Here is a 13649-nt window from a genome sequence, read left to right on the forward strand (position 1 = left end):
TTCATATCCATGATCATGTCCTCAGTAAGCTGGAACAATGTCATATCCAGCCTAATCACATCTCCCCAATACTTCTTCGGCCTACCTCTACCTCTCCTCAGGCCCTCCAGGGCCAACCTCTCGCACCTCCTCACCGGAGCATATGTGTCTCTCCTCATCACATGCCCAGACCATCTAAGTGTCGCCTCCCACATCTTGTCCTCCACAGGAGCCACACCCACCTTATCCCGAATAACTTCATTTCTAATTCTATCTAACATGGTATGCCCGTACATCTATCTCAACATACTCATTTCAGCTACCTTCATCTTATGGACACAAGATTTCTTGACTGGCCAACACTCCGACCCATACAACATAGCTAGTCTAACCACCGCTCTATAGAACTTATATTTAAATTTTGATGGCATATTTTTATCGCACAAAACGCCAAAAGCGTAACATTGTTACTAATAATTATTTGATGTCTCATATAAACGATAGCATCATTCATTTTGGTCACACATATAAATATTTCTTATTCTTAATTAAATTATACAACGAATAAAACGAAAATAACAGTATTAAACACATATAAAATCAACTTTAATCCCATTATTTTATTAGCAAAAAGCCAAAAATTCATTTTAGTACTACTCCTTCGGCATGTCTGTCACCTGCAACTATGATCAGAAGAACCTAAACCCCCCACCCCCACCGCAACCCCATCCCCAGCTCTCAACATTTCTCGTGCAATTTTAGCCGGATCTGATTCATACAAATTGTGGAAAATTCAAGGTACAAAGTAGTCAAAACACAAAACCTCAAGCTGGGTTTATAAAATCTTGAAATTTTTTCCTCAAAGCTTTGATTTTTTTGGGTATGTGAGGTGAATTTTATTGCTATAGTTTATTATTCTCTTATTAGGTTTGTGGGGTTTGTTCATTTTTTTTGTACTCACAGGTTAGCCCTAAGGCCACACGATGGTGAAATAGTGCCTCATTGCGGTTTGTCGAAAAAAGGAAGATATTAGAAAAAGATCGCCTTTTGAATGTCTTAATATGTGAGTTTTTTACTTTTTGTTCATTGTGACTATTATTATTATTATTATTTTTAATTTTAAAACCATTAAAAATAAATTATTTTTTTATGATGGTGGCGTTCTGGCCCGCTTATGTGCACCTCGGCAATTCCATCGGATACCTGTAATATTTAATAAACAAATTATTTACCAGTATTGGAATGAAATAAGATCGATAAATTGATAAAAAAGGATTCATATACTCAAGACTACAACTAGTTGATTGATTGGTGTATGATAGTTATGTGTAATTTAGTTGCAGTTCTCATTTTTAGCTTAGTAAGAAATAGGTCATTATGACAAGAGTGAGTTGCTCTAGTGGTGAGCACTCTCTATTTCCAACCAAGAGGTTGTGGGTGACTATTTCCAACCAAGAGGTTGTGGGTTCGAGTCACCCCAAGAGCAAGGTGGAGAGTTCTTGGAGGGAGGGAGCCGAGGGTTTACCGGAAACAGCCTCTCTACCCCAGGGTAGGGGTAAGGTCTGCGTACACACTACCCCTCCCCAGACCCCACTAGTGGGATTATACTGGGTTGTTGTTGTAAGAAATAGGTCATTAGATTTACCAGTAACTGGATTGATGGTTGTTGTGATTCTTACCATGTTGATGCCGTTTTGTATTTGTGTGATCTCTATATGCAAAGTTTTGTGTTATTTGTTTTCGTCACACATTTTGGTCAATGCATATGGTGCTTGATTATTTTCCTTTTAGTTTGGAGCATATATGAGTTTTGCAAGGAGTACCGAATCCTGAGACGAGAAAAGGATGAGGGTTGTGGTAGGTTGAAAACTAGTGTAAAAATAGTTTAACTATGATTAATCCTCTCAATACTAAAGAAATGGGTTTGAATGGCGTGGAAGGTATACATATGATAGTTTGACTTGAGGCTCAATCGTTGAGGAGCGAGCTCCGTCCGCGTGTTGGGGAATTAAGACGTAGGGGCTATAGATGATGTTGGAGCTGATAGTAGCTGAATATCGATGAAACTCTAGCTGGAAAAGATGCATCAGTGTATTTAAGAAAAGGGAATATAGAGGAAAAATTCAAACGTAATAATAGAGTTTACTATGTATTAATAGGCATAGCAGGTATTAAAGTCGCCTTGCCCTGTTTGCTTTCCAATTTTTAAATCTCATTAACTCCAGCTTTGACTTTATGTTTTTGAGGTTCAAGTAATCTTCTGACACATTGAAGCAGCAGTTCCACTACAATTGTGGAAGATAAAGTAATGGAAAATTTTATCCAGAAAGATCCTGGAAATACGGTTAGAGTAGAAAGATACTAAGTTGATATGAATGCTTTTAGTGGCTAAAGTAAATGAATTCAAATGTTGATTGATACTTATGGTAAGTTGGTCAGTGGCAAGGAGATTTGCTATTTGTAAGGTAACTCTCACCTATGTAGCCAGGATTCAATTTGCTATATAATTATTTGTTCTAAGTTACTAATTACCATGATTAACTAGTAATATGCTCCATATTAATACAAATTTGCTCAAGAGGAAGTTATTACTACAGGACAAAATAGGACTGGTTACTTCTTGTTACCGCATAGGGTTTTCTTTAATAATGTCGAACTTAAGTCTTAATTACTCCCTCCATCCCAATTTATGTGGCACACTTTCCTTCATAGTCTGCCCCAAAAAGAATGTCACCTTTTTAATTAGAAACAATTTAACTTTAAAATTTCCTTTTACCTATAATGAGATGATTTACAACCAAACAAATATCTAAGGCTTGTGTTAGACCACAAATTTCAAAAGTCTTCTTTTATTTCTTAAACACCGTGTCGGTCAAACAATGCCACATAAATTGGGATGAGTATTAGATTAAAAGGAAGTCTATATCCTTCTTCCTTGATTATGCAGTACCCAAAATAATGACTTTAATGCTCAATTCGTTGAGAGCCAAAGCCCTTGCGTCAGATTTAGTGCTAAGAGGCTCACTAGGCATTGGCCATTTGGTCTTGCCCGTAGAACTTCTTTGATGGATGGGACTTGAATCTTGGTGCTCTTGTTGCATCAATTTTAGTCTCTGAATTTGTTTTCTATCATTGAACTAGTACTTCCTCTAGGAGGAATATTCAAATGCTGTATATCAAGAAGGATTATGTTTTCATATGCTGTGAATTAGTTCCGATCCTTTAATACTTCCAAGTTTCTTCTTTTGTAACTGAATGAATGAAGGTGCTTGATCTTGGTTACATCTTCGATCTTGGTCTGCGATGTAATTATTGAGTTGATAAACACGTTTCAAGAAAAAAAAATGACACTGCGAAATTGTGAATCTTGTGATGCTACTGCCAGAATTTCAAATCTGGTGCAGATTTCACGGAGCTGTTAGAAATACTGTAAATTGAATGTTCTGACTCATGTTTAACACATACTATTTGTTTCTTAATTTTAACTTTTAATGCTGATTTGGTAGGTGTATTAACTGTTTAAAAAATGCTTAACTGGGAGAGTGTATCTAGATCAAATACTGTGGAAATGTTTGCACTTAAAATCATCCTGCTTCCAGTAACGTGTGAAGAGAATGAGGGAGGGAAATTATAAGCTCATTACTTTCATAGAATGGCATCAGAGAAACAGAGAAGGAGATATTCAAGGCACCTCTAAAGTTTTTAATCGGTACGAACAGTTCCAATGGGCAAGACAGAGGGCTCATCTAATTAGGAAGCTGGGCTGTTGTATGTATGTGAAATTAAGAAATCGTATGTTTAAATAAGGCATAGCTATATTTGAATAAGCTTGTAGTAGATCTTTCAATTCTCATTTTTCTAGACTTACCTGGATAGGACCCCACCTTCCAGGCTATTTCGTTTGTAAGTTTGTGAACTATTTTGAACTTTTTTTTTTCCTGTTAACACTGTTCATCTTAATTTTGAGTGGAAGAACGTAAACGTGATATTAAGTGCTTATTAACAACTATGTAATACCAGAGTCAGCAAGATACAAAACTTTTCATCATTCTTGTGGTGCAATTTTTAAGTGTATCAGTTGACTATCTTACTGACCCTTTCTTTAATAGCCATTGCAGTGGATGTTTAAGAGAAATTATTCCATATCACAGAAACGTATGTTGACCTGTCTTAGTTACATGATATGTACAAATAGAAAATATAAATTGCTAAAGGTACTAGGGGATGTTCTACCTCAGTACCTTGGACAACTTTTATATTATTAATAATGATTTAAGAATATTTCTCTTGGATGTAGGTTAACTTGATTTATTGGGATACACAGTATGAGAAAGTTATACAGCTTGTTGTAGCTGAAGCTTTTGCTAATAAGGTTTGTACTTATTCATTGTAGCCATTTCTTCCATATGTTCCAGATGACTTGAGATCTAACTTCTCTGTTCCTTATTGTGCACAATCAAACCTATAAATCATAATACGTTGAGCTATATCATCTATTTCTTTGAATTCTTTCTTCCTTTTATTTACAATTTCTTTAGTTGCCCATCGTCACTTACCAACAAAAATAAAAGAACTTTATTGCCAATTGTTTCTGATGGTTTGACAACCATTCTCTTTTAGGTCTGTTAGTTTGCAGATATGTATAGTGTATTCTTGTCCCACATTGGAAGAGGAGTAATATCTCCTTGTAGTGTATAGCTATAAATAGGGACCTCTTGTATTGTATTTATTATCCAAATATCAATAACATATTTTCTCCCGTGCTTTCTTACATGGTATCAGAGCAATTGTGAGAGATTTATCGCTGTGCATAAATTCCAGCGATTCCGGGAAGAGAAATCAGTCACCGGAAGTCTTTTTCCGGCGACTTTTTCAAGGCTGTTTGCGTTTGCTTTATCTCCGTCAGTGTTGTGCAAAATCCAACACTACCACAAGAGTAGTCACTGTCCGGCGATCAAACCCCAGTGAAAATCTCCGGCAGCAGCCTCCTCACGCGCCTCCATGCGCCACTAGAAGCTCACGCGCCGGCGCGTACTACCACTTCCGGCCATTTTTTGAAAAACTTCCTTCAGAACAGTTGGGTCGCCTGGTAATTCCGATCCTACCCCTATTGTTTTTTGTTTCATTCCGACCACTTTGAATTTTTCCATCAGCTACAGTAGATTCCGGCGTGAACAGTGTTCCGGCGCAGAACAATGTTCTGTTTTTACTGTTGTAAACAGTGTTTTCAAGCTATTTTTTCAGTTTTCTCACCGGAGTTAATTATTTCCACTATTTCAAGTTAACCCTACTACTACAAATTGTAGCGACATGGGAACCGATGCTTTGAATAGTCGGATGGTTTCTTTATCAGATTATATTGAGTTCCTTCAGTACAAAGCATGTAAGCAGACATCTTCTGAGATAGCTTCTGTTGTTCAAACAGGTAATAACGTGACTTGTTTCTCCCAATCTTCATCCTCTGAGTCTTGGGTCATTGATTCAGGTGCATCAGATCATATTTCTGGTAACAAATCTCTTTTCACTACTATTTCGTATTCTCAATCTCTTCCAAAAGTCACAATGGCCAATGGGTCTCAAACCATGGCAACTGCAATAGGTCAAGCAAGCCTACTTTCTTCCTTACCTTTAGATTCAGTCCTTTATGTTCCTAATAGTCCTTTTAATCTCATAGCTGTTAGTCGCTTAGCTAAATCACTTAAATGCGTTGTTTTATTTCTTGATGACCATGTTTTTATACAAGAACGCAGTACGGGGCGGATCATTGGTACCGGGTGTGAATCAAACGGACTTTATTACCTTATCCTTGCTAAATCACATGGACTCACATCTTGTCTTCCATCTACAACTTGTCCTGTTACTGATTCACCAGATTTATTACATAAACGGTTGGGACATCCCAGTTTGTCAAAACTTCAGAAAATGGTATCTGGTTTATCTCACTTGTCAGCTCTAGAGTGTGAGTCATGTCAGCTCGGTAAGCATATTCGCTCCCATTTCCCTAGGCGTCTTGATAATCGAGCAGAGTCACCTTTTACTTTAGTCCATTCAGATGTTTGGGGTCCTAGTCGGGTCAGTTCCACCTTGGGATTCCGCTACTTTGTCAGTTTCATTGATGATTATTCCAGGTGCATTTGGATATTTTTGATAAAAAATCGATCTGAGCTGTTTTCTATTTTCCAGACCTTCCACGCTGAAATTTAAAATCAATTTGGGGTTTCTATTCGCACATTTCGTAGTGATAATGCCCGAGAGTATTTGTCTTCCCCATTTCAGCAGTTTATGAGATCTCATGGGATTATTCATCAAACATCTTGTCCGTACACATCTCAACAAAATGGGGTAGCTGAAAGAAAGAATAGACATCTTATTGAAACTGCTCGTACCCTACTCATACAATCTCATGCTCCGTTGCGTTTTTGGGGGATGCAGTTCTTACATCTTGCTATCTTATTAATCGTATGCCATCTTCAGCTATCCAGAACCAAGTTCCATTCTCTGTCATGTTTCCCCACTTACCTTTGTTCTCTCTTCCACCTCGTATCTTTGGAAGCACTTGTTTTGTGCATAACCTTATTCCAGGAACAGATAAGTTAGCTCCTCGTGCTCTTAAGTGCGTATTTCTGGGTTTCTCGAGAACACAAAAGGGATATCGATGCTACTCTCCTGACCTCCAGCAGTACCTTATATCCGCTGATGTTACCTTCTTTGAAACCCAATCATACTTCATAGGTTCAGGTCATTACTTAGATATTTCTGAGGTACTACCAGTTTCATCTTTTGGAGATTCAGTCACTCCAGCTCCACCACCTACAACTCCAGTTGTAGCTCCACCACCTATAACTCCAGTTGTAGCTCCACCACCTATAGCTCCAGTTCCACCACCTACAGCTCCAGTTGTAGCTCCACCACCTATAGCTCCAGTTCCTTCACATAATCCAGTTCAACCTTCTGCAGCTCCACCACTCTTGAGTTATCATCGTCGTCCACATCCAGCATCAGGCCCAGGTGATTCTCGCCCTGCATCAGATTCTGCAGGCGACATGCTATGATTGACGAGATGTCTGCTTTACATGCGAGTGGCACTTGGGAGCTTGTTCCTCTTCCTGCAGGTAAGTCTACTGTTGGTTGTCGTTGGGTTTATGCAGTCAAAGTCGGCCCGGATGGCCAGGTTGATCGGCTTAAGGCTCGTCTTGTTGCAAAAGGATATACTCAGATTTTTGGCCTTGATTATAGTGATACGTTCTCTCCCGTGGCTAAAGTAGCATCTGTTCGTCTCTTTTTGTCCATGGCTGCTGTACGTCATTGGCCTCTTTATCAGTTAGACATTAAGAATGCTTTTCTCCATGGTGATCTTGAGGAAGAAGTTTATATGGAGCAACCACCTGGTTTTGTTGCTCAGGGGGAGTTTAATGGTTGTGTGTGAAGATTGCGCAGGTCACTATATGGTTTGAAACAGTCCCCTCGAGCTTGGTTTGGTAAGTTCAACACAATTATTCAAGAGTTCGACATGACTCGTAGTGAGGCTGATCACTCTGTGTTTTATCGGCATTCTGCTCCTAATCTGTGTATTTATCTAGTGGTTTATGTTGATGATGTTGTTATTACTGGCAATGATCAGGATAGTATTACTAATCTGAAGCAACATCTCTTTCAGCACTTCCAGACTAAGGATCTGGGCAGATTGAAGTATTTTCTAGGTATTGAGGTCGCTCAGTCTAGTTCAGGTATTGTTATTTCACAGCGGAAGTATGCCTTAGACATTCTTGAGGAGACTGGAATGATGGGTTGCAGATCTATTGACTCTCCTATGGATCCGAATGCTAAGCTTCTGCCCGGACAGGGGGAGCCTCTTAGAAACCCTACGAGATATAGGAGGTTGATTGGCAAATTGAATTATCACAGTGACTAGACCTGTATTTCTTTTCCGGTGAGTGTTGTAAGTCAATTTATGTATTCTCCCTGTGATAGTCACTGTGATGCAGTTGTTCGCATTCTTCGGTATATAAAATCAGCTCCGGGCAAAGGATTACTATTCGAGGATCAAGGCCACGAGCAGATTGTTTGGTACCCAGATGCTGATTGGGCAGGATCACCCTTTGATAGACGTTCTACGTCTGGATATTGTGTTCTAGTAGGAGGTAACTTGGTCTCGTGGAAGAGCAAGAAACAGAATGTAGTTGCTCGATCTAGCGCCAAAACCGAATATCGGCCCATGGCTATGGCGACGTGTGAGTTAGTTTGGGTCAAGCAGTTGCTCAAGGAGTTAAAGTTCGGAGAAATCAGCAAGATGGAACTAGTGTGTGATAACCAAGCTGCTCTTCATATTGCGTCAAATCCGGTGTTCCATGAGAGGACTAAACACATTGAGATCGACTGTCACTTTGTCAGAGAAAAAATACTTTCGGGAGATATTGTTACAAAGTTTGTAAAGTCGAATGATCAACTAGCAGATATCTTCACTAAGTCTCAAACTGATTCTCGTATTACCTACATGTGTAATAAGCTCGGTACATATGATGTGTATGCACCGGCTTGAGGGGGAGTGTTAGTTTACAGATATGTATAGTGTATTCTTGTCCCACATTGGAAGAGGAGTAATATCTCCTTGTAGTGTATAGTTATAAATAGGGACCTCTTGTATTGTATTTATTATCCAAATATCAATAACATATTTTCTCCCGTGCTTTCTCACAAGGTCCATAAATTTAATACCTCATCTTGTGATGTTTACGTTTTGGTGTGCGGAAGATAACGAAGTGAAAAATGCCTGTAGTTTTCTTTTAAATATAAAAGAGTACATTACAAGCAGTGTAACCTAACAATGTAAATTTATGTTTTTGTGGATATGGAGGCATACAAGGTTAGAAGTAACCACATTGTTTGATCATGTTGCGTACGTCGATCTCCAAATGCATCGGTCTGTAGATTTGAAATCACGGTGATTGAAAATGTTAAAAAGGACAAGGTAAACCTAAAATGTCATGGAAGGAAGTTGTCTCGGAGGACTAGCAATCTCTTGGAATCCATGTAAACTTATTGCAAAACAAGGCAGAATGGAAGAAAAAGATCCATATTGACGATATCAATTTTTTGGGATGAATGTTCAGTTATGTTGGTATATTTTCATTATGCAATGTTTGTTAAGAGTCTTTTAGTCTTTCTAGAGATTTGTAAGCCAGTAGAAAATGTAGAACTTCTACTACCAGATAATGCAAATGCTTAAATATTTGATAGATGCATGTCTCAGTGGAGATTGTGAGTTCGAGTGGGTTGCTCTAGCAGTGAGCATCCTCCACTTCCAACCAAGAGGTTGTGAGTTCGAGTCACCCCAAGAGCAAGGTAGGGAGTTCTTGGAGGGAGGGAGCCGAGGGTCTATCGGAAACAGCCTCTCTACCCCAGGGTAGGGGTAAGGTCTGCGTACACACTACCCTCCCCATACCCCACTAGTGGGATTATACTGGGTTGTTGTTGTTGTTGTTGATGTCTCAATGGAGCGACATGTTTACTTAGGATTCATATAATTGACCCCAACTAACCATGGATTGACCGTAGTATTAGTAATTTGTTGTTGTTGTATGGCTAGCTGTACATTGTTCTAAAATTAGGTGTTTAATAGAATATTATCTGAGATTGGCATCAGTAGAAAGGTGGAAGTATAAGATATTAGAAATTCTTGCTCAGTCATTTACCTGAATCTAGGCATCTTTCCGAAGTACTTGGAGGCTGTTGAGTTCATAAAGAAACAAATATTGACATCCTTCCTTGAAAGAAACATGGTCGACAAGCTTCAAGCATGTCCGTTCTATGAGACTGGGGATCATCTGAATGAGATTTAAGGCATAATGACTCCGTTCTTGTTTTTTTTTTTAAACTGTAAATGTATTACAGATAACAAAGAGCAATTCAGCAGTGGAAGTTTAGATGTGATGCCATGATCATAGATCCCTTGAAACTGTGTGGTTATGTCCTATATGATGTTGATTGACAATACTAAGCTGAGGTGATAGAAACTAAGACGGGCTTCAAATATGAAACTGCTCTTAAGTTTAGCTGCAGTCATGTCACATGTGTGTGTGCGTGCCCGCATACACAAACACATATTGCTGACGTTATTTATCAATGCAATAAATTGACCATATATTTTATGTGATTATCTTTTGTCATTTATGTGTCTTATAGGACGGGTTTTGTGCTTGGTTCAGGTAACTGAGGATTACTACTTTTGGAGTTGACCAGGTGCAATGGAGATGTCATTGTTAGAAGTTCTTCTCAACAACATCTCCCAATTTTTCCATTTATCATCAAGTGAAAGCATAAGTGATGTACTGGTTCAGAGGTATTATTGCAAGAATGAGGATGTGCTGAAGATTTTAAAGCCGATTCTTGAGGCCATTGTTGATGTTGAAGCAGCTTCCAGCGAGCTGCTTCAGAAAGCATTTGCCAGACTAGCTCAATTTATTGATGAACTGAGGGAGCTGTATGAAACCTGGCAACCATTGGGCAGTAAAGTTTATTTTGTATGGTCTAATATTTATGCTCTTTATTTATTGAATAAGACAGATGATCCATTTGTTCTTATTCATAATCAGCATACTGAATGAGAATGGGATGTAGTGCAATTAATGAATTTATGGTTTACGGTTAAGGCATTTTAATACTTTGAGCAAATATATTTATATTGTTGATGTGTTGATGATCTATAGGTCCTGCAAGCTGAATCACTGATTGTAAAAATCCGGACATGTAGTCTTGAAATTCTCGAGCTACTTAAATCTTCTCATCAATGCCTTCCTGCTGATTTAACTTTGACATCTCTTGAGGTAGGGAGCCAAAAACAGGTCATTTCTGATCTTCTTCTCCCTTCTATTTGCCGTATTCCTACGCCAGCTGTAATGTTCCTCTCTACTCTTGTTGTTGGTTAGAATTTGTCATCCTTATGGTGATTTAACTTCCTGAGTATTTGGATTGCAGCACTCTATACTAAAAATTAAGTATGTGGATTATGAACTGATGTCCATGACTATCACAAAGGCTGTTAAGGCTCAAATGGAAGGCTTGGGAGCAAGCTCAGATGGCTTTGCAAAAATTGCTGATTGCCTAAGATTGAACTCAAACAAAGAGCTTTTGATTGAGTTTGTGGCCCTTGAACAATTGAAGGAGAACGCTGAACAAGCTGAAAAGAGCGAGGAAGTTGAATATATTGAGCAAATTATAGCGCTTGTTTCCAATATGCATGACCGCTTTGTCACAATGAAACAGTCTCAGACCTGCACGCCTGTGCCGATACCTCCTGATTTTTGTTGCCCCCTCTCACTTGAGTTGATGACTGACCCTGTAATTGTTGCTTCCGGACAAACTTATGAGCGAGCTTTTATAAGGAAATGGATTGATCTCGGTCTTACTGTTTGTCCTAAGACAAGGCAAACGCTGGGGCACACAAATCTCATTCCTAATTACACTGTTAAGGCACTTATTGCAAATTGGTGTGAATCAAACAATGTAAAGCTGCCTGATCCGATGAAATCTCTGAGCTTGAATCAGTCATGTTCCCTTCTAGCACATGCAGATTCTGGTGTGCCCAGGGATACCCTGGGTTTTCCCCTTCCGAGGGGCAATCACTCTTCGTCACCAGATTCTGCTCGCTTTTTAAGTTCTCCTAGGAAGAGTTTGATTTCATCAAGTATAAACCAAAGAGAAGGATCATCTCCATCCCATCCCCATTCCTCTTCGGATGATTCTTTACCTGGAGTTGCTAGTAATATGCTAGCTCTGGATGTTGAAAGGATATCTATTAAGAGTTCTGAAGAACGTATGGCCCACTCTGGAGAGATAAACTCAACTGGTCATAGTATGTTAGCAGCCGATGAACACTCCCTTGTAGGTCATAATCGAACTACCTCGGCACCCAGCACACTATCTAATTCAAACTTTTCACCTGCAATTTCTGGTGATGGAAATGAAGTGTCTTCAAGGTCAGCAGTGGCTGCGACTGATGCTTCAGGGGATGTGTCAGAATCCTGTCCTGCTGCTCCATTGTCTGTCCTACGAAGGGAGCCGGAATTCCCATCCATGCTGGAGACAAGAGCTCGAAATCAATCCATCTGGCGTAGACCTTCTGAGAGGTTTCCTAGAATAGTTTCTTCTGCTACAGTTGAAAGAAGGGCTGATCTTTTGGAAGTTGAGGAGCAAGTTAGGAAGCTAGTTCAGGACTTGAATAGCGATTCCATTGATGTGAAAAGAGATGCCACAGCTGAACTCCGATTACTTGCCAAGCACAATATGGATAATCGTATTGTAATTGCAAGCTGTGGTGCCATCAACTTGTTGGTCAACTTACTTCATTCAGAAGACATGAAAGTACAGGAAAATGCTGTTACTGCACTTCTCAACTTATCAATTAATGACAACAACAAGTGTTCGATTGCAAATGCCGATGCAATTGAACCTCTGATTCATGTCCTCCAAACAGGGACTGCTGAGGCTAAAGAAAACTCCGCCGCTACACTTTTTAGCCTTTCTGTGATTGAGGATAACAAGATGAAGATTGGGAGGTCTGGGGCTATAAAACCTCTTGTGGATTTATTGGGAAATGGAGCTCCTAGGGGAAAGAAGGATGCAGCAACAGCTTTGTTTAACTTGTCAATACTTCATGAAAACAAGGCTCGCATTGTGCAGGCTGGTGCTGTAAAGTTTCTCGTAGAGTTGATGGACCCCGCTGCTGGGATGGTCGACAAGGCTGTTGCTGTTTTGTCAAATCTTGCAACCATTCACGAGGGAAGAGCAGCAATTGGCCAGGAAGGAGGGATTGCTGTTCTGGTTGAGGTTGTTGAGTTGGGTTCCGCAAGAGGTAAGGAGAATGCAGCAGCAGCTCTGTTGCAATTATGCACTAACAGTAGCAGATTCTGCAACATGGTTCTCCAGGAAGGAGCTGTACCTCCATTAGTGGCATTGTCACAGTCTGGAACCCCTAGAGCCAGAGAGAAGGTACAATTTTGCAGAAACCGCACACTTCCTTTTCTATCCTTTATCAAGTATTCTAAAATGTACATGCCGGTATATGCAGGCTCAGGCACTTCTTAGCTACTTCAGAAACCAACGGCATGGTAATGCAGGGAGGGGCTGATTTATACATTGGACATTGAACATATACTTTTCTTGAGGTAATTAATTAACTGATTAAATGATGTGTGTAAATTTTATATTGAAAGTTATTCATGTAGAGATTCTGCTTATTGCTAAAATTTGTGATCTGAGAAAGAAAAATGATATATGGAGGCTCTTATGAGTCCATCCCATTAATAACTTTGCACTTTATACTTGTAAGAAGTTTCATATTGCATCAGTTATAATGTTACAGTGGCGAGATCGATAATGAACTATTCCTTTTTTATTTGGAAATGCAAGTAGTTGGTTGCGATATATTTTGCAGATTAAATTGGCTTTCCTTGAAAAATAATGGAACAATTCTAAAGAACTACTTTTTTTTAATATACATGTGCTGAGTTGGTTGTCTCTTTCACCTATTCGAGTTGGTTGTTTCTGCAGTTCTTTTGAGATTATGTTCCAGATATCAGAGATATAGTAGTGTTTTTGGGAGAGTGTTGGCTTGGTAATCTGTATAGTCCATTTGATTACACCACTGTGAACTTTGTTTACACCTATCCAAT

General features: G+C 39.2%; 1 protein-coding gene across 9 annotated transcripts; it reads left to right on the forward strand.

Moving 5' to 3' along the window:
• Positions 1-628: 628 nt before the first annotated feature.
• Positions 629-13380, forward strand: LOC104089657 (U-box domain-containing protein 4-like). Of its 9 annotated transcripts, none has more exons than XM_070189991.1 (7): positions 629-777; positions 943-1042; positions 3486-3747; positions 10219-10499; positions 10686-10820; positions 10954-12966; positions 13046-13380. In XM_070189991.1, exons 3-7 carry the CDS (start codon positions 3594-3596, stop codon positions 13103-13105), a joined length of 2643 nt encoding a protein of 880 aa, XP_070046092.1. In that variant the 5' UTR covers positions 629-777; positions 943-1042; positions 3486-3593; the 3' UTR covers positions 13106-13380. The 9 variants fall into 9 exon arrangements, with proteins under 9 accessions (XP_070046092.1, XP_070046093.1, XP_070046094.1 ...); XM_070189992.1 differs by having other exon boundaries at positions 3521-3747; XM_070189993.1 differs by having other exon boundaries at positions 630-777; positions 10686-10802.
• Positions 13381-13649: the final 269 nt, after the last annotated feature.

Source organism: Nicotiana tomentosiformis, chromosome 12 (assembly GCF_000390325.3).
Source record: "Nicotiana tomentosiformis chromosome 12, ASM39032v3, whole genome shotgun sequence".
NCBI classification, from domain to species: domain Eukaryota; kingdom Viridiplantae; phylum Streptophyta; class Magnoliopsida; order Solanales; family Solanaceae; genus Nicotiana; species Nicotiana tomentosiformis.

Coding starts and splice junctions, on each gene's coding strand:
- LOC104089657 (XM_070189991.1), top strand. CDS start 3,594: ATGAGGGAGGGAAATTATAAGCTCATTACTTTCATAGAATGGCATCAG. Junction 10,500..10,685: donor TGGGCAGTAAAGTTTATTTT/GTATGGTCTAAT, acceptor GATGATCTATAG/GTCCTGCAAGCTGAATCACT. Junction 12,967..13,045: donor CCCCTAGAGCCAGAGAGAAG/GTACAATTTTGC, acceptor CGGTATATGCAG/GCTCAGGCACTTCTTAGCTA.